The sequence below is a fragment of the Aquarana catesbeiana genome, linkage group LG02, assembly GCF_042186555.1.
Source record: "Aquarana catesbeiana isolate 2022-GZ linkage group LG02, ASM4218655v1, whole genome shotgun sequence".
Lineage (NCBI taxonomy): Eukaryota > Metazoa > Chordata > Amphibia > Anura > Ranidae > Aquarana > Aquarana catesbeiana.
In genome coordinates, this window is record NC_133325.1 from 665,275,523 (window position 1) to 665,302,006 (window position 26,484).

The 26,484-nt window shown below is 43.8% G+C and overlaps 1 protein-coding gene across 1 annotated transcript in view; it reads right to left on the reverse strand.

The window, feature by feature from the left end:
* The window catches only part of SERPINF2 (serpin family F member 2), a 92,260-nt gene extending 66,803 nt beyond the window's left edge, over positions 1–25,457 (reverse strand). The window contains exons 1-2 of the mRNA XM_073616623.1: positions 25,361–25,457; positions 25,221–25,278 (exon numbers count right to left, since the gene is read on the reverse strand). Of these exons, the coding sequence (XP_073472724.1) occupies positions 25,221–25,278; positions 25,361–25,410 (108 nt within the window). The 5' untranslated portion in view covers positions 25,411–25,457. The remainder of the gene's footprint in view (positions 1–25,220; positions 25,279–25,360) is intronic.
* Between the last annotated feature and the right edge of the window lie 1,027 nt (positions 25,458–26,484).

Sequence of the window (26,484 nt, forward strand, 5' to 3'; positions counted from 1 at the left end):
TTTTATTGACAGCAGCAGAATGGCTCCCACTGCTGCCAGGGCCTCCCATGAATACAGGAAGAGGATAGAAGAGCTTCTGCAGATGGGACAGCTCTGGATTGAGAGAAGACTTAGGCAAGTGTTTAAGAGGGAAAGCTGGAGGAAGCCACTATTTAAAGTTTTTTTACATTAATGTAGAGAATGCATTAGGGTTTAAAAAACAAAAAAAACACACACACACACACACACACACACACACACACCTTTTACCTTTAGAACCGCTTCAAGCTAAAAAAAAATAAAACAAAAATAAATGGTTTGGACGAACTTGGAAACCCTTAAAAGGGGTTGTAAACCCTCTTAAAAAAAAAAAAAAAAAAACAAAAAAAAAAAAACAAAAAACAAGTCATACTTATCTCCACTGTGCAGTTAGTTTTGCACAGAGTGGCCACGATCTACCTCTTCTGGGGTCCCTCAGTGGCACTCCTGGCTCCTCTCTGCATCGAGTGTCCACATTGGAGAATCGCTCTCCTAGGTGGACACCCGTGCGGGCATGCTCCCGAGTCCAGCATCTGTGTCCATTCACACAGAACGCAAGACACGGCCCCGCCCCCTATGCGCCGTGTCATTGGATTTGATTGACAGCAGCGGGAGCCAATGGCTGCGCTGCTATCAATCTACCCAATCAGGACACGAGACACCAGCTAGAGCTGGGATGCTCGTTCCCGGCCGAAGGATCAGGGTCAAGTAAGTAAAATGGGGGCTCGGGGGGGCTGCAGCACCACAGAAGGTTTTTCACCTTAATGCATAGAATGACCTGTTGCCTCATTGATACAGAAATAGGGCAGAGCAAACAATCTTGGGACATGTAGTCCAAATGGATAAGCCCTCTTGCTGAATCATTAGGAACCACAACTACCAGATGGCTGATGAGGAAGAACAGACCGCTGGGAGGGACTATAAGAGGAATGGGTTGAGGCCTGGCCTGCTCTCGAGACCCGGCCTGGATCTGAGTGCAAGGATTCTGTGACCGTGTGAGCTGCAGTTGAGTCGCGGCCTGCATTCCATCTGTCCAGCGGTGACATCAGAATCGAGCAGGGCGAGTTGTGGCGCGGTGCAGCGGAGGCCAGACATCATCCCCTGAGCCACATTCTCATGAGACAGGCACCATTATCATCACCATCTTTTGTTCCAGTGTGGTGAGCGGGCAATAGCCCAACCTTATAGACACCATTGCATCCTGCACTTTATCAGTCTTAGTGTCAAGGATCTAGGCCTAACATCATAGACACTATATACAGACATCTCTACCTTCTATCACCCTGCTTTTACTTGTAGTTCTACAGAGGGCATCATCTTTAAGTCAGTGATTACTGTGAATCCAGTTGCAGTTTGTTCCATACAGGAAGATTGCTTCTTTGTTTATTCACAACCAAGTGATTCAGGTTGCTTTGCTTTGCCATTTAAAAATTCCTTGCATGAAATTATCAAGGGCTAGCTGAAGATCAAAAGGTTATAACATTGTATTTTCTTTTCTGCTTTTATGTGTTGAGCAACAGAAGAGAGGGGTCTGACACCAATAAGAGCCATTCCTCTGCCTTCATGTAACCTGTTCACATAGGCATTGCTTGTGCCTTGCTGTGTACAGAGATGATAGTCCTCACTGTTGAATGTTTAAATCTGATATGCGATTGCCATTAAGTTATTGATAACATTCCTATAACGAAAATCCATTTTAAATTGTAAACTTGAGTTGACTTTCCAATCATTTCATTTCACTAAAACAAGTTAATTGGTTTAATCAATTCTGGTGTACCTACTTCTTTATTATTGTTACTAAAGAGGGAAAATGTATTTACGCCCTACAAACCCACCGCACCTCTTTAAGCCAAGAAAGCCAAGCCCAAAAACATAGAAAAAATGCACTGCAAATGCAGCGCAAAATGCATTCAAGCACGCATCAAATGCACGTAAGCATGCAGTCAAAAACAGTTATGTGCAGTTTCTGGTGTGAACAAGCCCTTAAAGTGTTACTAAACTCAGGACCCTGCATTCACTATATCTGGTCTCACACAGTACACAGATCATTGGAATGCAATTATTTTAGTAAATATAAACTGCTAAATACCTTTCCTCACCAGCAATATATAGCAGTGACTTCTATCAGTGTCCGGTTAAAGCTTGTAAGTGGAGTTTTCATTCTACTCTGACTGTCCTATGAGGCTGCAGAATCCCCGACGCTCTGTCTGGGACAATGCACAGCAGCTCTGCATACCACCATCGAATCATCTTCCATTCATTAACCACTTCTGGACTGCCCGCCGTCATATGGCGGTACTTTGAAGAGGAATATAGTTGTTATGGCAGAAGCTAGCTGCCATAACCCAGGTTATCCACTTCTTCAGCGGGTGGTCCACTTTCAGATAAAAGTGGTCTCCCGCCGCGCTCCAGTGGCCTCCACCGCTTACCGGAGCTGCGAGCGGAGGCGATCGGGTCCTCTTCCGTGTTAGGTATGGAGCCGAGTTGGGGGGGGGGGGGGGGAGAGAGAATCAAAGATGGCCCACACCCGTCTCCATACCATTGCAGGGCAGAAGCAACATCAAAACATCACTTCCGCCCATAGCTATTAAAGCAAAATTTTTTTCATTTTTTTTCCCCAAACAACTTTTTTTTTTTAATATATTGCATTTTAGTGTAAATATGAGATCTGAGGTCTTTTTGACCCCAGATCTCATATTTAAGAGGTCCTGTCATGCTTTTTCTTCTATTACAAGGGATATTTACATTCCTTGTAATAGGAATAAAAGTGAAATTTTTTTGTTTCTAAAGAACAGTGTAAAAAAAAAAAAAAAAAAAAGGCCCTAGAGCTCTTCTGTAACTCAAAACATGCAACATGTAGAATTTTTTAAGGGAGATTTTTAAGGGTAAAAGTTTGTCGCCATTCCACGAGCGGACACAACTTTGAAGCATGACCAATTTACTCAGCATAACATAATCTTTCACAATATAGAAAAAAAAAAAATTTGGCTAACTTTACTGTTGCCTGGCTGCGCAAATACGACCGCCATTTTATTCTCTAGGGTGTTAGGAAATTGAGTGTGTGTGTGTGTATGTGTATATATATATATATATATATATATATATATATATATATATATATATATATATATATATATATATATATATAAAAACGGTCACACAGGCCACGCGTGGGATCACGGGCGCGCAGCCCTGCACTGTCGGTGGCGCCGTGTCCCCGAGACACAGCGTGTCACCGACAGGGGTGAACAGCCATTGGGCATGGCTGTTCACCATGCGATCAGCCGCGATTAAGTCACGGCCGATCACAAATGAGTATTCCCCACTTTAGACCGCGCATGCACGCGATCGGGAGCGTGCAGCGCAGTCATGTCAGTGGCGGTGTGTTCCTAGGAATACTGCTCGTCACCAAGGGTAAACAGCCAATGGCTGGCGGCTGTTTACCACATGATCGGCTGTGATCCATTCACAGCCGATCACTAAATGTAAACAGAGACCGGTTACTAGCTGTTACCAGCTCTTCTCTGCTCACACACTGTTTCCAGTGTGAGGAGAGAAGAGCCAGGAGCAGTGAGTTACCGATGTATTGTAGTGTACTGCACCAACACCACACTAAAGAGAACCTGTCACATCGCGCCCCCCCCCCCATTACAGCTGTCACCCAACAGTCACCACATCAGTGCCCACAAAGTGCACCTGTCACCCACCAGTGCCCACAAAGTGCACCTGTCACCCACCAGTGCCCACAAAGTGCACCTGTCACCCACCAGTGCCCACAAAGTGCACCTGTCACCCACCAGTGCCCACAAAGTGCACCTGTCACCCACCAGTGCCCACAAAGTGCACCTGTCAGAGACTGCCATCAGCTGTGCACTTATCACCCATCAGTGACCATCACCAGTGACCCTCATCTGTCACCTATCAGTCGCCATCAGACTGCCATCAGTGACTGTCACCCACTAGTGACCATCGCACGTCACCCATCAGTGACAGTCACCTGTCACCCATCATCTGTCTCCCATCAGTGACCGTCATTTGTCACCCGTCGCACAGCCCATCAGAAAAAATGTCCAAAAGATTCTATACAAGTGAGGAGGCATTCCAGATCCTCTCCATGACTGATGAGAGCAGTGGGGAGTTCTCATCAGATTCAAATGCCAATTCCAATTGTGGATCAAATGCAGCATTTGAACCGATCGATAGTAATGGATCGGCAAATGAATCAGAGGTAGAATGGATCCCTCCTAAAAGAGCACTGGGCACTCTGGAAACCAGGCAGCCACCAGCAATATACCCCAGGATCAAATTCCCAGGCCCACTACCAGCGCTGCCGCCAGCAAAAGGCCACAAGAAATGCCCAGGCTCAGTTCCAGCACTGCCGCAGCATCACACCCAAATGCCAGCAGAGGAATCTCAAATCCCTCAACTACCAGCACTGGAGTGCCACGTCCCCCAAGAGCCAGGGCCGCTACACATCTTCCAGCTGGTCTTGCCAATCCAACATGGCTGCCACCCGACTCAGGATCAGCAAGAATTCCCCCTTTTACCGCACAGCCAGGTGGGCAGGCCAATATCCAAAATTTTTCTGAAATTATTTTTATTTATTTTTGCCCGACACTTTGCTGCAACTCATCGTGGACCAGAGCAATTTATATGCCCAGCAGCATATTGCCAACAACCCCTGATCATCATACGCCCATCCATTTGAGTGGAAGGATTTGACTCTGGAGGAGTTCAAAGTGTTAATGAAGGACATGCCTATTGGTCCACCAACCCCATCCACCACAACCACATGCCTATTTATTCTTCCGTAATGTCCAGGTCCTGACATGAGATAATGCGTTTTTTTCATTTCAGTGACAACACCCACTGCTCTCCCCGCAATGATCCAAATTACGATAAACTACATAAAATTCGCCCACTCATTAATTTCTTTTCCCAACGATTTGCAGACTCTATGCCCCCGATAAGCATATATGTGTAGATGAGTCCCTGGTACCCTTTTCAGGCCGGCTAGGAATAAAACAATACATTCCTAGCAAAAAGGCCATATACGGAGTGAAATTTTATAAAAGTTTTGCGAGAGAGTCATGGGATATCTGTACGCGTTCCGCATATACGAAGTAAGAGATTCCCAGCTCCAGCCCCGAGTGCCCGGCCTACATGGGCACAACTGGTAAAATTGTATGGGACCTGGCATACCCACTGCTGAAGAAAGGTTACCACATATACCTGGATAACTTCTACACCAGCCTGCCCCTTTTCAAACACCTATACCTCGCAGAAACCCTGGCCTGTGAAACCTCCAGAAAGAATAGGAAGGGCTTCCCACAAGCCATAGTGAATAAGAAATTGTGAAGGGGAGAAAAAGTAAGGGGAGATGCAATGAAGTGCTGGCCTTGAGGTGGAAGGATACGAGGAAATGTGTACATTACGTCCACCATCCATGATGACACTACAGTTGAAGTTCAGAGAAGACGAGGTCCCATTGTAAAGCCAACGTGTACAAGATTACAATCTGTACATGGGGGGGTGGATTTCAACGACCAAATGCTTCAGCCCTATCAAAAAGGAGGTCCCGTTTCTGGTACAAGAAAGTAGCACTCTAATTTTGAAAACCTTCGCTCTGATGCTGTTAGCTGACTTCATGAACGCCACTTCCCGGATCACATTCCACCATCTGAAGCAGGCCGGAGACACCAAAAAAAAGATGTCGAGTATGCAGCAACAAAGCATTTCGAAGAGATACCAGCTACCATGTCCCCAGTGTCCCTCCGAACCCGCCTTTGCATTGGTGAATGCTTCAGACTATATCACACAACCCTAATATATTAGCCGATATTCTTAACCATTTCCCCATTCATCTGTGCTGACCATTTCACATGCTTCCTCAAATAATCACGTCACTGCCTTTCACGAGAACTATCCCTGGCCTGTTTTTTGACTAAGCTTCTGCCTACTGCTTGGACTGCTTCCATGTGAACTGACCCTGGCCTGTTTTATGGATTATGCTTTTGCCTACCGCTTGGACTGATCTGTTGCCCTGCTACTGTAGTACACAGGGGTATCACATGTGAGGGGCTCCAGAAAAGTTTTTCCAAATGGAGAAAACAATTTTTTTTGTTGTCTCCGGGTTTCGTAATTTCCGGATTAGGGTCTGGAGTCCAGAGGCTTCATAGAGATTTGGGTGGGTCGAAGCTTCTACCACTATGCACAGGTCTTACCTAATTGCGGCCCTCAGCCTGCTGCTGACTTACTGCCGCCATCCCCCTGCCTGCAGCATAAACTGACCACACCTCTGCCTGCTCCCTGTACTATGGAAATAATGCCTGGTGCCTGGATCAATTCTCTCCTTTGGGGACACTACTAAAACCACAGGTAATATTTTTTTTTTACCCTTTCCACAATAGAATTTATTTTGGAGTGCATTTTTGGTATGTAAATGCTATGTGTTAGAAATATAAGGGCCTTCAAAAATAATAGGTTGTCGGATATTAGATGTGTAATTTATGTTTGTAGAACGCCTGAAGGTGCTACTAAAACGGTGGGTCTCTGTATGTGGTCAGGCTGTGTAAAAGTCTCACACATGTGGTATCTCCATACTCAGGAGGAGTAGCAGAATGTATTTTGGGGTGTCATTTTTGCTATGTACATGCTATGTGTTGGAAATATCTTAAAAATGGACAACTTTGTCGGGGAAAAAAATGTGTTTTCATTTTTTTTCCAGAAGTTTTTGGAAAATGAACAGTTCAAAAGACTCATTATGCCTCATAGATTATACATTGGGGTGTCTGCTTTCCAAAATGGGGTCATATTGTGGGTATTTGTACTTTCCTGGCTTGTTAGTGCCTCAAGAAATGAGATAGGTCTTCAGTACATCAGGTGTGATCAGGTGTCAATTTTCGATGATTGGCACCATAGCTCATAGACTAACTTTCACAAAGACCAAATAATATACACTAATTAGGGTTATTTTTACTAAAGATACTAAAGATAGATATCCAAGATCAGGATAGCAGACTTTGGTTGCCCAAGTGGAGATATGGATCTGGCATCAGAGTTCAAGGGGGTTCTGCGCATTGTTCTTTCAACATACTCCAAGACTGTGTCTGCGGATGACTACCTGGAGCTCAGGCAGCAGATTCGGGTGGAGCGCTGGACTGGAGCCCTCCAGGTCGCTGGTATGTACCAGGGCAAATGCTTTCCATCCCCAGGGGAACTGGCCAGTGACCAACGTAAGTTGCGAATGCCATTCCTGGGAGAGCGGCCCTAGGAGCAAGGGTTGTCCGAGTTGCACAGGCTGGTCAAGCAGGAGACAGAGCTTGACAATCGATATCAGGCTCTGCAATGGCATGCAGAGCATGAATATATAGGGGAGACAACAGAATGCCTTCCAGAGGGATATGACTTTGGCGGCCCTGGATTGCTGTGGGAGACTCTTACAGATGGTTTTGTGTTTGGCGATGAAGGGGAACCTACCCTTGAGGACTTGTGAGAATATAGAAAGGCTATGCTCGGTCTCGCAGGGGTCTTAGGAGGTTAAACCTGATCTGCAATATTTGCTAAGGAAAGAACAGAACCTGGAAAAGGGCATACAGGGAACTGCTAGAACACGTTCAGCAGGATGTGCCAGAATTAGCAGCGGAAACTCTGGAGATGGCCGTCCCCAAAGCTGAAGTGCTGACAACAGGGCAGAGCTCTGCTAGCCTCTGCCCAGCACGGAGAACATAAAACAAAACATTTCTCCTGCGCTTGGGTGCTAGGTCTAAGAATGTGTGGTGCAGTCAACCCTTCAGTAAAGAATGTCAATGGCCTTGCTGCCCTCCATAGATAACATATTCTGGGTTCCACAGACAGGAGATGGAGAACCTCTATCCCCAGATACCAGTTCCAGAAACTGGGGATTTAATAGTCTTTTTTGCTGAGGAGGAACAACCTGGTGATCTTCCAGCAGAAGAGCTGGCTTCAGAGCCTGGCGCTGTTGACCTCTACACACATCAATCAACTCAGCAGGAGCTCCAGAAAGAGGATTGCAATCGGCACCTCACAACTGCAGCTTGTGCTGGCATCTTTGTATAGGTTTGCGGTCTCCACTGACAGCAACCCCACAGAAGACCTTGCAACAGGGCAGAGTGCTGCTGGCCTCTGCCCTCAACTAACAGAAGATGGAACTGCGGTCTCCACTGGCACAACCCCAGAAAAAGGTCTAGCATTGGGACAGGAGGATTGCTCTCACAACACTGGGGGATTTTCATCTAGCAAAAGTGGATGGGATAACGTTCTCCACCTGTATATCCCAGGGTTGCTGGGCAGTCGGCCCAGATCCCCAACAGCATAATGGAGTGGACCCAGTCACCCTGTCTTCTTTCCAGTGTCTGAAAGGACTCCAGGGGGAAGGACCAGTCCACACTTCTTCCCAGGGCCGGGTATGTTCTACGTAAGGTTGGCGGGGTGAGTAATGCTATGTTCGGGACAATTTGTTTGGGGTACGGTCATTGGGGGATTGGTACTACAGACTAACTTCAAAGTCCTGTGTTAATCTCCTGCCAATAGGGGAGAATTGTGACGGGTGACCTGAGAAGCCCAGTCTGATCTGCACTAACCATACTCAGTACAACCACACTGGACTCGGCATTTCATTTTACCCCTGAACCATCCAGGTTGTCTACACTAGGATTAGAACACTGACATTGGACATTTGAACTGTGTGCAGGCACGCATGTCCAAGTCTTAGGAGAGGAGAAGCTCCTTTAACAGGTCTCTCCATAAAATAAGTGGTCTGCATGCCCATTTAATGTTTTAATTGTTGAAAGGCTAAATATGTTTCTGTACCGCTAACAAAGTTGGCTGCAAGCCCACATTTTGTTTATAGATATGTTGATAAGTTTGAATGTACCTGTGCCTCATCTGGTTGGATGTAAAGTTTATCCTACCATGTGTCTCTGCCAGTAAGGGAGGGGGGGGGGGGGGGGGGGGGGGGAGGGGTTGTCTCCAGAGATGTATACTGGAGTTTGATCTTCAATAAAGTCTTATGCTATTCACCCTACACTGAGTTACGGGTAGTGACTGGGCAAGCTGAGGGATCTTGGATCGTGCTGGTACCAGGCAAGGGAAGCCAATACGGCCGGACATACTCCTCAGGAATACAGGGTTCATCACAAACACCATCCCTACAGTCAAGCACGGAGGTAGAAATATTATGCTTTGGGGCCGTTTCTCTGCTAAAGGTACAGACTAACTTCCACACTGAGGGGCCAATAGATGGGACCTGTATTGTAAAACTTTGGATGAGAACCTTCTTCCCTCAGCCAGAAGACTGAAGATTGGTCATGGATGGGTCATTCAGCATGACAAGCACTCAAAACACATCGCAAGGCAACAAAGGAGTGGCTCAAGAAAAATCACATTAAAAAAGGTCATGGAGTGGCCTAGCCAGTCTCCAGACCTTAATCCTTTAGAAAATTTATGGAGGGAGCTGAAACTTCGAGTTGCCAAGCGACAGCCAAGAAACCTTAAAAGTGGATGTAAACCCGATTTATGAAATTTGAGCTGAATACTGAATACAACATATCTGTAGTGTTTTCTCATCTCTCTTCAAAGCACTATGTCCCGTATCCATCTTTCTCCTGCTCAGTTCCTCTGTTATCAGCCTGATAACTTTTGACAAGTTCCGAGACGGCAGCCTGAAGCGTGTGTCGGGGAAGGTTGCTATAAATTAGAATACAGCTTGCCATCTCAGAGCAGAGCTCTGCACATTCCTTTTTTCCTTTGCCAATGTGGAGTGGGGGTGCGTGCACCTTTCCTCCAATCAGCTGTCTTGGCTGTATGCCAATAATCCACTCCCCGTGGTGAACAGGAAGAGAAAGTCTGTAACACTAAGAGCACTTTCTAAAGGATATATACAGCTGAAGACAGCAGATATACATGTTAAACTTATGTAAGAGGGTTTGTTTCATCCCTGTGTATCATCTGAGGCTGTTCACTTCACTGGGTATATGTGAGGGTTTACATTTACATTAAAGAGAAGTATGGTGTTTTATTTTTTTTTGCCGTTTAAACTTCCCTAGGTGGATGCAGCATCGGACCGATGCTGTATCTGTCCCCTGGCGCCTCTGCACTGAGAACCAAGCCATCGAACACCGCCAATGGCTTGGGTTCTCTCCGCTCCCCGAGTGGAGAGCTGCTGCCTGTCAGTTAGCAGCTCTCCGCTCTGCGCCCCCCTTCCCCCTCACGCTCACTGGAGTGCTGAGCTGTGGAGGGGCAGGGAGTGGCCATCTCAGGCTCTCAGCGGCTCGCTGAGATGGGCATCAGTCCAGGCACCTGGTGGATCCAGACTTTGTCATGATGACGTGGTGCCTGGACTGATTCCTGTGGCGTTAGCAGAGAGCGGACTTCAGACCACTTTCTGCTGAAAACAGGTCACAGAAATGCAAAACGAATTGCACTCCTGTGACCTATAGGAGAAGCTCCTTTAAGGATTTAGAGAAGATCTGTAAAAAAAAAAAAAAAAAAAAAAAAGCAAGAAGAGTTGACCAAAATCCCTCCTGAGATGTGTGCAACGAATTCTGTATTGTATCAAAGAGTGCTTAACAAAAATGTCAAGGAAAATATTTTGAGGACACCCTGTGAGCTGACTGACTTATTGACTATGGTAATTATGAGAGGCAATTTTAAGATTGGGGTTCTATGTTCTATTGCATGATGTTGCTATTGATATGTCATTTTGTTTTTACTATCATAGGAGAGATTCTCTATCAGTGCATATAAGGTTATTTCACTATTTGACCTGGCTGTTTTCCATGTACCTCTTTCCATTAGATTTGGGGTGAGACCCCTTTTTCTAAGTGTTGCCTGCTGCCCATCCTCCCCCTCTCCTTGTATGGCTCTGACCAAGCCAAAAATAGAAGATATACAAAACAAGACAGCTAACCCATTTTTTTTTCCTGTTTGTCGCTAAGAAGATTTTGAGATCAATTAATGGTTGATGGCATCATATCTATCATGAGCTGCATCTGCATTGTGCATGGGGCGCCATTACTCTGTCTAAGCTGGAGGGCATGTAAGTGGTGATTTCCCTCTCTTCTCAACCCTTGAGATTATGTTATACATGCAATGCTGTTCACCTTGTATGTTTGGATGTAATTAATGTTGTTGTGTTTCTTTTGGATAGGCCTAATGTTGTCTGTTAAGATATAACGGTCCTGAGGAAGCAGATTGTGAAACATGTCGACCTCGTGACAGAACAGTACAAGCCAACATAGCTTGGCCAATGGCTTATATTTATACATGAGCTTTTGCTCTTGTTTTATCTATGTTATTTTAACAAATTTTGTAATAAATAATTTTTTATATCATTTTGGTTGCTGCGTCTCTTTCCGATGCTGTTAAAGTCCATAAAATTGCTCCTTTTCTCTAAAATCTTTGGATGAGGTATCTATATATAGCCTTCTACTCATTTTTTAAAAATGTCAGGCCATCATGCCGAAATTAAAATTAAACTGCAAATGGATCTTAACATAAGGATCATCTGCGATGGGTCATCCAGGGTCTTATAACCAGTGGAGGTAGAGAATTTGGAGGTCTGCAAGCCCTGGTGAGACAGACATGATGCTAAATAACAAATGCCGTTCTGCAACCCTAAATAAGTGCTTTCAGAGTATTATGTGTTTGGGTGTGAGACTAAGACTAATGCTAACGTATTTTTACATAATGTATCAGCATGTGACATGTTAATAAGTGTATTTTACACCACTATTTTTTTGGAAATGGCCCTTTTCCTTTTATTATTTCTTTCTTCTTATTTTCTGTTTGTTAAGTTGTGTGTATGCCAAAATGAAAATTTCAATAAGAACTATTGTTTTTTTTTTTTTGAACAAGAAATGGATTGGCCCAGTCAAAGCCCTGATTTGAATCTCATTGAAATGTTGTGGGGGGGATTGGTAAGAGGAAATTAGTGCAAGAAAAGCTATAAGCATTGTGCAACTGAAGAAAATTTGCATGGAGAAGAGGTAAAAAAATAATAAATAAAATAAATAACTGGTGGGCAGTTGTTCAAAAATGTTTACAATAAAGTAATTTATGCTAAAGGGGGCAATACCAGCTTCTGGGGCCAACATTGTACTTCTACCACAGTACTCCATTACATCTATTGATAATTTTGGAAAATAAATTACTGAAAAGACAAACTCGTCCTTGCATTTTTATTTAAGTGCATCACCTTTATTTGTAGGCATTGGCTTGTGAAAGATCTAATGTTTGTTTTTCAGTTGCGTTTAAAAAGTCAAATTCCATGGGGTGTGTTTTCAGACAACAGTTTATCCCAGTTAGGATATTCTAGGGATATTGCTCAAGTGTAGTGCTTAGTAATGAGTTCAGTCTGGCTTGTTGGCTTTCTTGTTTGAAAAGAAAGTAAAAGTTCCACAATTAAATGGTTGTCTTCATAGGCGTTTCCATCAACAACACTTCAGAACAAAAAAAAAAAAAAAAAAAAAACCCACCACGTCCTCAAGCCTCCTGGCTATCCTTTCACAGTGCCGTTGCTTAGGCCTCAAGTTTAGACATTTGGTTTGTCCCTCACAGTTCCACTGTGCTCACATACACTTCTGTACCTCTGTTCCCTGCTTCTCTTACAGCTCCCTGCTGCACTGACCTAAGCCTTGGCTAGGGGACCTCATGTCTCCCGGGTGGAGCTCTATGGCCAGCCCCATTACTATAAAGGGTGTGCATACTTGCACACACATACAGCCTGCTAGTCTCTAGTAAAACCTTGACACTGGGGTAGAGGCTTTTTCCCCTCTTAAGAGTTCTTTAAAACTTCTGTTATTCTGTAGACACCAATCTGTATTTGCGAGAACCCAGAATGCCTTTTTGTTTCTCTTTTTTCACAGTGGCAGGGCCCAGCATTTTCACAGGCCTATGAACAACTTTAGGGTGATCTGAGGATGTGGAATTTCCCAGTTTCTTGAATGGCATAATAAGCAACTTAAAGCTGTCAACTTTTGTTACCCAAATTCAGTGTCTCCCCAATTCCTTTGTTGCAGACAGACTTAATCAAAGGTTCAGCTTTTGATATCTGATTTATTTGGTGTGGTAGAAGCAAACTATTAACTTATGTAGATTTACAAATGCCTAGGAGATCTTTGTTCCACATCGCTCTCTATATTAGATTGACCATTATGAACCTCCTTTGTGTCAAACGTTCTTGCTTCCTTTTCTCTCCCAGCATTTACATAGTCTACCTATTCATAAACTGTTTGAATAATCCCCAATTTGCTACTCAATTCCTAACGCTTGGAGGACACAAGATTTACATAACTAGTCAGACAATCCTACCACCCTTAACCAATCAATTTCTATCCCTGACTTTCCCCCTGGCGTTAATAAATACAACAGGGGTTGGCAACCTACAGCCCACGGGCCGCCACCGCTAAATGTCTGGCCCATCAGTGCCCGTGAAGAATTCAGGCACCCGGCCCTTGGACATTTGACGCTCTCCTCTTTATTGTAACTGTTCACATTAAACCCAGTAGGCGATTGGTTGCCAGGCGATCCTAGCAAGCAATCACCAGCCTGGTAATTGTAAAAAGTTAACTTCAGGATTTCCCGCCCCCATCCAGCCCAGTGATACAGGCTGATCTCTGCAGTACACCTGTGTAAGGTAGGAGAGTTCTACCTGCACAGAATGGATGTGTGTGCAGAGGACACTATGGGGGTACAGAGGACAGTGGAGGGGGGGTTGCAGGGAACAGAGGACAGTGCTTTGGGGCGGGGGCACAGGAAACTGCTGGGGGGCGCAGAGGGGACACTGGGAGTGATGTGAAGGGGGACAGAGGACACTGCTATAGGGGTACAGAGGGCACTGCAATAGGTGGGGGGAGCCATTAGGAACCCCTTCACTCCAGGGGACAGGGACCCCATCTCCAGACCATGCTGGCTGGCATCAGCCACTCTTGGGTGCCAGGATGGGGGAGGGGCAGTAAAATCCCCAGCCACATGCTCCCTCAGGGTGAACTGGCTTTGTATCAGTGAAGCACCTTAAAGTGAGATAAACCTGTATGGTTATTACTGTAACACCCTGGAGTTTAGGCAGGGATGTTCCTCACAAATTTACTTGCCAGGAATGGTTATCCTGGTTGGTTGTTAGAGAGCTAGTAATTTCTCCCTAAGTTTGGCCTTGTTGAACTTTTCCCTTCTACCACAAGGTGGCCGGATACTTGGTGGTACTAGATACGAGGTATCTCAGCCAATAGGTAGGGGGTTTCTTTGATCCCTTGGCCTGCTGGGACAGCCTATATATTCGGGTGGAGTCAGGTGATGTGTGTTCTGTGTCACCTGGACAGCTGTCTGGGTGGAAGTGTGTTGTACTGCCCAGGCTGCTAGGCGTAGGGTTGGGATTGCGGCTTGCAGTCCAACCAAAAGTGACGGTTCTGCCGGCCAGAGAACCTGTCATGGTTGGAGGTAGAAGGGAAGCTGTTGCCACTAAGGGACCAACCACCTTGTTACCAGGGACCACAGTGAGTAACCGAAGCAAGTACTGGAGCAGCATTCTCACCAACCAGGGTGAAGCTTGAGAGGTATCTAGAGTGCCAAGTTATGGATGCAGCAGAGAAGCGGGGGAGACGCTTGAGGAAGATACCACCGTGAAGATTGGAGGAGCTCAAGGGATTCAGTGGCAGTGAATCAGTGGGTCTAGTGAGAGACCGGGAGCTCAGTGGGCTGAAGGAGTGATAGTGAAAGAACTGTTACATTTGTGTTAGGAACTGTTACCATAGGAGACAGCCTTCCTGCACATGCAGATGTGGCGTCTTGCTGGATGCCTTTCACTGCATGGCTGTCTTCCTATTGAAGTCTCAGAGTCTGCCAATTAATCTTGCAACTACCTAAAGGGTGTCCTGGCCCTAACCTCCTCTCCCCAAATAAAGTTTGTTAAGAGAAATAAACTTTCTTTTGCATTCAAGAATTGTGTGGCTCCCAATAACTAACTACTCTGCACCCACCATACCTCACAACCCTCTACATAAAGAAGGATGTCAGCTATCCCTGGCCCTGGAGGTTCTCATTAGATCAAAGGAGGCCTGGGACCTTGCTACATTACTATGTTAGGATTAATATTATCTTCATTTATTAGCAGGTGAACGCGGCATTCCATGCATTCACAAACATTGTATCCGACCCTCAAGTGGAAAAAGGTTGCTGACCCCTGAAATACAACTTTCAGTGGTGATCAGTAACCATTTAATCATCCTTTCTCGGGATGTGGACATTTTTAAAATTCACTTTCTTTAAAAATGCAATCAACTACCCAATAAACAATACTGAATTCAACAAAATATTCCACTTCCTCTGGTAATTTCATTCTTTTGAGATCATGTTTGCCCTTTGCGATCAGGGTTTGTATGGCCCCCTACAAATTACACAATTTTACGTATGAATCAGTCTGTGAGCCCTAACAAAATAAACTTTATGGTCGAGTAAAAATTTAGGAAATTTGCAGGTTAAATAAACACTGAGCATTGGCGGCAACCTCTTGATGCATGCACAGGACTACATCATCCTGGTAAATAAAGATGGTCAAATATGCCAAAACCAAAAGAAGGTGGTGTGAAGAGGTCAGCAGCGGTGTCCAGGAAAATCGTGGCTGGCAGAATGCTGGGTGGGGTCTGCCATTTAGAAAAAGCTTTGGGCATAAGCAGTGGGATCTAGTGTCCCTTATATAGATGTTAACTGTCTAGGTGAATACTTTCCATGCAGTTGCTAGCCATTATAACATCATGGTTGGTTCATATTTATAGATAGGTTTGTAATAAACATAAATATACACTCAGCAGCTACAGGTATGCCATTAGATCATAGAAATACTTTAATAGTCTCTTCTGGTCAAAGATCTAGCAACATGGACAGGATATGTGGCTGAGTCCCTCTCTCTCGATTTCCTCTTTCTTTGGTTTCAAAGCCAACAAACTTGGGGCAGGAAGTGCATGCATAATATATTTAGACATTTACAAATTCAGGACAGTAGGAGGGCAACAGACTCCTACAAGCCATTTATTGTTTACAATGTATGCAACATTTCAGGGCACCAAGTGCCTTCATCATGCAAGGGTTTGCCAGATTTGGCAGGACTGTCCCGGGATTTGATGCAAGTCTCGGCGAATCAAGGCTCAGAGTGCGCTCCCTCACAGATTTCAGTGGTGCCCCTCCCGGGTTGCTCTGGTGGCTGAGGCATCGCCTCTCTGCAGAGCTCCCGATACTTGGGGCACATGCCCTGCATCTCTCACCTGGTGCCCCAGGTACAGACACCGCTTGCCAGCAATCTTTACTGTACTGTAACGAAGAAGTGAAAAAAAAAAAAAAAAAGGGAATGGGGAGGCAAAAGGTAAGTCGTGGATGGGGAGACCGTAGGCTTCTACCTCCCCAAAGCGTCCCTCATTCTCAAGCAACTTTGAAAGTTGGGAGGTATGCTGCAGGATATATGTAGTGTATTCAATAGAGTTCCATCTTACTCACGCACAGAATAGTTAAATTTGTAATACTGGTAGTTGCAAATCACAATCTGCAGGTTACAGAATAACTGGCCGATACACCTATCCATACATCAGTGCAGAATCTCCCAATACAAGATAAAATTGCCAGCATTTATATGAAATCACATCACATGACAGACACTACATCCCCTACTGGACTAGGTGCAATAGAGTACTTCCACTATGATGGCCTTTAATAGATAGAGGGTTGAGGCTACAAATGCAGAAGGATACTGCTGGTTAGCAATTCAGCAGAGTGAACACATGTTTTGCCAAACCAAGCAGCTAGCCTTTTTTGGGGTTGTAGGCACTTTAAAAAGTTATTGTTGATTTTGTAAAAAGGTATCTGATGCAAGGGCTTCCAATTTGCACATTAACTACTCTTCCATCTACCTCTCAATCCCACATTTCAATTTAGATCAGGTTCTTTAATAAGTCAAACATCAGTTTGCAAAAGGTCAGTAACTGATCTGACTACACTAAAGCTGAAAGCTGCAATCTGCTTAATATGTGCAAGTGCACACTATTGCCCTTTACATTGCTTTAGTAAATATTATGTCACAAAGCTATGAATCTAAGGTAATATTTAGGGTGTCATCTGTTTTGTAGATTAGATTGTAAACCAAGTTAAACTGGGACTGAGCCACAAGGAAAAACAAGAACCTTGACATTTGATAAGCAATGTTTTATTTCTCTTCTTTGTGCATTATGTTGCTTAATCCCGTGGCTTACTTCACATATAACTAGGTATATTGTGACATTGGCATGGATTGCTTAAACAGATGTAAACCCCAACGTGTATTACATGTTCTCTTTTCTTCTGTTAAAAATTTCTTATATTAGTACAAAAAAGTGCAAAATACCTTTGATTCTGGCAAAAATCCAGGGAGCTCATAAATAGTTCAGTACAGACAGAACTTATCAGTTATCACAAGTCTAATCTTTCTCAGACTACAGAACACCTCCCACCTATGGAGAAGAGAGGGGGAGATATACTGTAATCCTACCATATCCTGTCCTAGTTGGATAACACTCCTCCTCCGCAGATATAGTCAGGGGGACAGCCCATACACATGTAAGGGGCCCAGGGTCACGAGGGGCCCGGTCACCCCGGGCCAATGTTTGCCAACTGTAATCTGTCCTGCTACAGCTCAGTCCTGGGCTTTGTCAGCAGCAACATCATTGCATCTAAATACATACACTGCCGGGCGGTGTATGTATTTAGAAGAGCTGAATATCCTTTCAGTCTCCCCCAGCGATCTCCTGCACACTCGCACTATGCCCTCCAGCACTCTGATCACCGAGAAGCCAGAGCACAGCCGATGGGAGGTGAGGGAGGTGAGCTGAGCTGTGGTCTGAGGAAAGTTGGTACAGCTAAGCAGGTAGTCTTTTATGTCAGGATACAGAACAGATTTGTTTGCAGGACATGAGATACTGACAAGTAGGGTCAGAAGAGTAGGTGAGTGTGTGTGTGCGCATGGGGGGGAGCCGACTAAGTCTGCAGTCTCCCTATTTCCCAATCAGGCACACATCACTGCATAAGCATCCCCCAATCACTCTGTGTATGTCCAGATAATGTGAATGTAATTTATGACCATTCCAATTAATCCTGTGTTATCCAAACTCTGTACAATAAAAAGTGTAAACTCACCACATAAACTAAACATTCTATATACAAAAGAACAATCCTCCATAAACAGAGCGGGCACGCAGTGTTCACAGCTATTTGCATAGTAGCACTATAGTATGAACACTGATTATTTAGCGAATAATTTATGTTTATAGAGGATTGTTATTCTGTGTTTACTCTGTTAGACTCAGTTCACAAATACAGGTGCGACCAAGCATGGATGTATTTGTCACGTACAGGGGGCAGCCCGTTCAGTTCAATGGGCTGCCCTACGCGCAAGCAACACAGACAAGAAGTCCTTGAATCATTTTCAAAAGTGTGCTACACTAAACCACAGGGTGCTGTGGCACCATTAGGATTGGAATGACCGTTTGCAGATATATGGGTGCCATCAACGATTAATGGCACTGCTAAAGGGCAGCGCATTTCTGTGCATGTTGCAAAAGTATGCAATTTTTGCATGCATTTCCCACACACATAGATATACTGTGTGTGAAAATTATATATATATATATATATATATATATATATATATATATATATATATATATATATATATATATATATATACACACACACACACACACACACACATACATACACACACACACACACACACACACACTACTTGCTTTAAAGCCCTCCCCACTCCTCTCCTGTACATACCGCTCACTGTCATACCCTACACACTCCTCTACGGCACATACTGCTCACTGTCATACACTCCACACTGCTCTACTGCATACTGCTCACTGTCATACCCTCCTCTCCTGTACATACTGCCCACTGTCATATCTTCCACACTCCTCTCTTGTACATACTGTATGGGAAAGCTTCATTGCTTTCTTCATTGCTCTCCCTGCAGACCAGATGCTGGTTTGAGCACCGCTGTACATAGGTATAGCAAGCGTGTGGAATCCGATGAGTTTTGCAACCTATGCTTCTTCAGTGTACATGCGCTAAAGATGGCAGCCAAGTGAAGTGTCTTAAAATTAAAAAAAAAAAAAAAAAAAAAGACAAAATCCCGGGGTAATAACCTGTAAAGTTGCCCAGAAGCCCCACACTTACTGGCCAAGAAGGTGGGATTACATATCTCACAATATATAGCAGTGCAGCGCTCAATAAAACATATATGTATGAAGTGTAAATATATAAAAAACGTATGAGGCAAAGTCCCAAAAATATCTCAGTCCGAGGTGATAAATAACTGCCCACTTGTAGAAAGGGAATCCCTCAGTTGGTAAAAAAAAAAAAAAGGTGCAATGATAGGATAAAATATGCATTCGTGTATCACCACCACTGTGTACCTCCACCAGGGTTCTAGGCTGCTCACCTTGTTGAGTAGACCTTCTGCGCTAACAGCAAGGTCACTAATGCATTCCCTTCCACAGGGTAAATTATGGAGATGAAGGTCCACTTGTAGTATCCCAAGATTAGTCTCATCGGTAGATATATGTCACGTTGAAACAAAATAACAGGACATAGTGCTCTCCATACGAAAAATATAAAATTTATTGAATAAAACAAATATAGCACTGATTCCCAGTGCAGGAGTGTAAAGCATAAAAATCGAACCAGATGGGTGGCTGTACTGACGTCACAAAGCCCCTCGCTATTTTATCCCATCACTGCACCCTTTTTTACCAACTGAGGGATTCCCTTTCTACAAGTGGGCAGTTATTTATCACCTCGGACTGAGATATTTTTGGGACTTTGCCTCATACGTTTTTTATATATTTACACTTCATGCATATATGTTTTATTGAGTGCTGCACTGCTATATTTTGTGAATCATCTTTTAGGTTTTGCATATTGGCCTACAGTGTTCAGCTGCTGAGTTTATATCTATTTGGTTTTGTGCGGTCTGTTTTTTTTGTTTAGGGATTACATATCTCAAAACACTTTATATCCACTTATCCAGGATGACAGTTACAAAAGATGGATAGTTAAAAAGACTCCTGAGAGGAAAAGGTAGGGATGGACGTCCAGAACAAACGTGTGGCTGAACCCACTATACTTCACTTCAAACGTCTGCCATAGACTGTGTTTGCCTTATACACAGTTCGTGTCACCGATACCAAAAAATTCCTACCACTGACCCCAACAATGGGACACTATTCCTTCCACTGATACCAACTGTGTGGCCCTATTCTTACCACTGACACCAATGATTAGGCACTATTCCTTCCCCTAATACCAATGATGGGGCATTCTTTACTCCCATTAATGCCAGGGCATTTTCTACTCACGCTGACCACAGTGGAAGTCTGAAGAACAGTAAACTGGCCCCTTATTCAGAAAATTTGGAGACCCCTCTACTAGTGGATTACTTAGTCCTCGGGGCATACCAGTCTGTCTCAAAAGCTACTAAAGTCAAACTGGATTTACTCAACTATACTCCACAAACACTTTATGTAAAGATTGCAGTGAAGCTTGCTGCGGTCTGAACTTTTCAAAGCTTAGCCTAAAAGTCTTTAGCAAACAGATTATAAAAAGCATATATTGCTGCCTACATACAAAACCCTGATGAGACTGTCATTTGGTATCAGTGCCCTTTACTCTTTGGCATTTCAGCACATTTTCGGTGAAACATGCAAATATTTGCATTATTCTGAAAACCTACTCGAAATAGCAGAAAGGGTTGCAACGCTATCATCACCACCAAGTAAAAGTTTGTAGCATAGTCAATACATAAAGCTTGCACCAAACTTTGTACTCAGATTATCATTAACCAAATATATCAGCTCCATTGCCATAATTGAGTTGCCGCTACAAACACAACACTCAATTATTACCAATTAAAATGCACAAGAACAAGTCCCATGGCCGTGTATTTTAATAGTATTTATATATTATTTCCAAAATTTAAAAAAGCATCCCAAAATTTAAATACTATATTTATTTCTTTGCTGAGTTTTACAGACATCTCAAGAACGTAAAGATATTAAAAAAAAAAAAAGAGAAGAGGGAATAAGGAGCATAGCATCTAGCTCCAGCTGAATGTAGAAATTTAGAAAAGTAGTGTGGAAAATCTGCATGGCCCTGATGTTATCCGTGTATAGAAGCCAATAAACTTAAAAGGGTTCTAAAGGCAGAAGTTTTTTTTTTGTTCCCCTTTTATCTTAATGGACTTAGGCATGAGGATAAAAACAAAAACAACAAGAAAAAAACAAAAAAAAAAAAAACCCAAAAACACCCTTCAGTGTGCAGCAGCCCTCCTAATACTTACCTGATCCCCATCTCAATCCATTGATGTTGCACGAGAGACTCGGCTGTCCAGGACTCTCCCTCCTGATTGGGTGAGAAACACAGCAGCCGCCATTGGCTCCCACTGCTGTCAAAGTCAGTGAGCCAATGAGAAGAGAGAGGGGGCGGGCCAAGCCTCCGTGTCTGAATGCACACAGAGCAGCGGCCCTCACAGCAAGCAGTTTGCTGTGGGGGCACTCTGCAGAAAGGAGAGGGCAGGAGCACTGGCGAGGGACCCAAGAGAAGGATCTGGGCTGCTCTGTGCAAAACCCTTGCATAGAGCAGGTAAGTATAATAGGTTATTTTTAACCACTTCCCGTCCGGCCTATAGCAGGATGATGGCCAGGCGGTGGTTCAGTTAGCCTGACTGGGCATCATATGACGTCCAGCAGGTTAACTGCCGGTGATCAGTGGTATGGCGTGTCAGTCTGACACACCGCTACACTGATCTCGGTAAAGAGTCTCTGACAGAGGCTATTTACCACGTGATCAGCTGTGTCCAATCATGGCTGATCACGATGTAAACAGGAAGCGCCGTTAATCGGCTTTTCCTCACTTGCGTCTGACAGACATGAGTAGAGGAGAGCCAATTGGCGGCTCTCCGCTGATTGTTTATGAGCGCAGCTCCCCCCCCATGGATGCCCGCCTAGGACCACCAGGGATGCACACAAGAAAAAAAAAAAAAAAAGTACCTCACAAGGTATGCCACCCTGGAGATGGCAATGCCTGCCAGTGCCATCAGTGCCACGTATCAGTGCCCAGTAGCACCCATAAGTACCCCTCAGTGTCCCCTATTAGTGCCCATAATGAGTGCCACCTATCAATGCCCATCAGTGCCACCTCATTGGTGCTGTCTTATCAGTGCCCATCAGTGAAGGAGGAAAAAATGTGACCGCGCAATTGGCATATAAAGAGCGACATCGCTGAAAGCTGAAAATTGGCTTGGGCAGGACGGGGGGGGGGGGGGGGGTGTAAGTGCCTGGTATTGAAGTGGTTAAACAAAAAAAAATAAATCACACACACACACACACACACACACACACACACACACACACACACACACCCCAAAAAAAAAACCCTTTAGTATCATTCTAACCTACCAGTCTACATCATTGAAGTGGTATTAAACCCTAAAACGAAAAATGTATTATATTGCAGCCAAGCCATGGTGGCTGCATTGTTTTTTTGTTTTGTTTCCTTGGATTTTTCACTTCTGTTTTAAACTTGGTGACCTGGCAAGTAAACTGAAACATTCTGCTGGAGAGCTTGAGCAACACAATGCACTTGCTGGCTGGGTGACCAGGAAAACAGAAGAAAGCAAACCTAAAAAAAAAAAAAAAATAACCTGATACAGCCACCACATCTAAGGATTGGTAGGCTGCAGGTACAATAAAGGTTTGCAAATTTAAAATTGTAATGTGTGTGCGCGCACACGGTGTGACAATTTAATTCCCGGAATGTCTGCGGTATAGCACTATGGTAGCGAGTCACACAGCTGTTCGCACTGAAGCGTGTTCTGACATTTTCTAACTTGCACTAGCCTGGGATGCAGGCCAGTTGGCTAAGGAATATGGAGCAACAAACGAATATCAGATTTTGTGTAAAAATTGGCAAAAGTGCGAGTGAAACTTTATCTCTGTTACAACAGGTTATGGTGAACATCCCATGATGAAATCAAGTGTTGTGAATTGCATAGGCGGTTTAAGGAGAGCGGGAAGATGTCCATGATGACGCAAGTGGGCAGCCAAAAACGCGAAGGACGGATGCAAATGCTGATGATATAGTGAGAACCTTGGAATGCTTATGTTGGTGTGTTTTTTGATAACAAGGGGATAGTTCACTACGAGTTCATAGAACACTGTACAACGGTCAAGCAACATTGTTACATGGAAATTCTGAAAAGGTTATGGGAATCTGTTTGGAGGAAAAGACCAGCACTGTGGCCTGACAACTGATTTCTCCACTAAAACAGTGCTCCTGAGCATTTTTTTAACAGTCCATTCCAGGACTTACATTTTCACCACACACACACACACACACACACACTAACATAAACAGCAATAAAGTTCAGTAACCCAAGGCAAACATGCTTACTGCACAGTGCTATGCCCTGCAATTTATCATTAAATTAAGCTATTAGAGTATCCTATTCTTTGTATTAAATGTATGGATATACACACAAATATAATTTAACATAAAACACCTAGAATATCTGCAGTGGATGTCTAGGTTCATAAATATAGCCTCTGAATTCCCATTGATCTGTAGCAATCACCACCCAAAATGCTTTGCAGCATTTTTTGTATTAAAAGATTCACCAGCCCAAATGTGGGATCCTTTCTGATCTTACAGGTCATGAGCAAGTGAAATATAGGCAGATGCCACGTCCACATCTCCCTGCAGGGTCTTGTGGTCTGAGAGAAAGCACATCTGGCCAATGCAGCATCACCTATTGGACCTACTGCAAAAAAATAAAAAATAAATAATATGTCACTACGAAACCTACAACCTCCCCTAACAAGCCAAAGTCTTGTAACATAGCAAGCACAACAAATTTGACAGAATTGGTCACCAGGTTGGTGGCACAACACTATTGACAACCATTTTCAGAGTTGGGGGGTCCATTAGTACGGATGAGCTGAGATGTGTTTGGACACAATTTTGAACCTGCCTGAGGAGCTATTCTACCGAGAAGCCTTCAAAGTGGGTGGTCAGTCATAGGCGGTGGAGGCATTCCGCATACACCCCATATCCCAACACGCATGAGCTTATTCCTGGTCATCGGCAATAACAGAAAATGGAATACTCGCCTTTCTGTAATTTTCCTTTCCTGGTGCCTATCCATGGCAGAGTACACCATATGTATGCTGCCATGGAGGCACCAGGTGGAAAATAAATAAAATCGATGCTGCATGGACTGGAATCCTACAGTACACGTGAATCTGGTGACAAAAAAGCAGCAATATTTATTGGTTTCACTTTAAATTATATTCAAAAGGCATACTTTTTTTTTTTTTTTTTTTTTAGATTTGGATGGAGTGGAGAAGGGTTAGAACCCCTCCCTGTCAAGTTTTAATAGCGGTATACCTAATGAGGAAATTCATCTTGTTTATTTTTTTCTGGTTACCACCATGAGTGACATGGAAAGAAATTGGAAATCCATGTTTTTTAGAGCGCTCATCTGAGGGTAAAACTTTCAATGGGGACACTTCATTCTGTGACATCTAAGAGGGCATTCTCCTTACTTTTAGGATGATTTCCTCCCATTTCCAGTTATGTCTCCAAGGCAGGAATAAAAGGGAAATCTCCCCAGCAGAACATAGTCAATAACAAAATAGTTTTTTTTTTTCTGATAGAGCATGGAAGGGTTAATAAAAAAAAAAAAAAAAAAAAAAAAAAAAAAAATGGACAGTGTGTAACATTTAGGGCCCATTTCGTACCAAATGCCCAACACATAGACAAGGTGATTTTCCTTATGTCCTATTGTTTCAGTTCCCACCAACATGCTGCATTGTTGTGTGCAAAAAAAAAAAAAAATGTTTGCAATGCACTTCATGAGAAAAAAAAAATAAAAAAAAATAAAAGGGAAGGGGAAGAAGGAAGAAAGAAAAAAGTTAAAAATGGATCAAACAGCACACACCAGAACATGCATGCTACACTAAGTATAACACACATTCACCAGTGTAACTGGACCCTGATTGCTCTGAAATGGTTAAAAGTTGGTTATTACAAAATGTTCTTTTGCACAATGCATTGCTAGGAAAACATAAGAACAAGTTACAACAAACATTAAACAAACTTACAGCTAGTGAACAGCAAACTCCAGCCAGGAAAAACCAGAACAGAACTTTCCCCATGATTCTGAAAAGGACAACAATCAGAAGTTCATCAATGGGCATACATTATATACAAGTATAGGAGATGTGAAGTCCTCTTCACCCACCTGATCCTCCGATGTCCTGCACTGTCTGCACACAGCAAGGTGATTAGCATCTGCCTTGCTGGATGTCTGCCCTGGCCCCACCCCCTATGACGTCACCCAGTGAGTTCCTCCATTACAACATCTACAACTTGAGATTTTAGGTAAACAGTCTAATTCTCTGACAGGTACACCATTGTGATGCAATGCAGATCATGGAGGCTTAATCCATAGCAGTCTGAGCAGCTACCATTCCACCAGGTAGTCATGAATGCTGGTTATGGGTCTGGACACAGCTGCTAATTTTGTGATTATAAGATACACATGAAATCAGGATCTGACTTTCCTGATTATGTGACCACTTGCAATTACCTGGCTTGAGATCATTATCAGGAGCTCATGGCGTTTAGTATTAAAGTGGAGGTCCACCCAAAAAAAATAATTAAAAGCAAGCAGCTACACATACTACAACTGCTGGCTTTTAATAATCGGACACTTACCTGTCCTGGAGTCCAGCAATGTCGGCACCACAGCTGATGTTTCCATCAGCTGTCGAGGTGCTGCCGCTGCCATTGCGGGTAAGGGAACCCAGCAGTGTAGCCTTTCAGCTTCACGCTGGGAACCCTACAGCGCATGCGCGAGGCTCCTCTCTCTTACTGGCCCGGCAACAGTGGAAGGAGGAGGGAGCCCCAGCTGTGACGTCAATAGCCGCGGCTGAGGCTCCCCCCTCCCCTCCCAAAAGGTGTCAATTGTAGCACCGGAGGGGGGGAGGAATCAGATGAGCGGAACTTCCACTTTTGGGTGGAACTCCGCTTTAAGTAGGCCATAGATGACACAAAGAAAATTGCTCGATCCCCCTATCAACACAATCAAGGTTGGTGGGGGAAAGCTATTGTGTTCTTGCACGTGGTACTAATGTATAAACATCAGATATTCCTGACTAAAAAAAAATGCGAGGATGGGCTGTATAGCACTTGCACATATTTACACGTATTCACATGTACATGTACACACGCGTAAAGAAAAATTCTATTTTTTTTTTAATCAAGGGAAGGTGGTATACAAGTATAAGAATACTGATCAGCAAAGCAATTTTTGTGCATTTTCTTACTGATCTATAAGCAGTGGAAGATTACGCATCTGTGTGT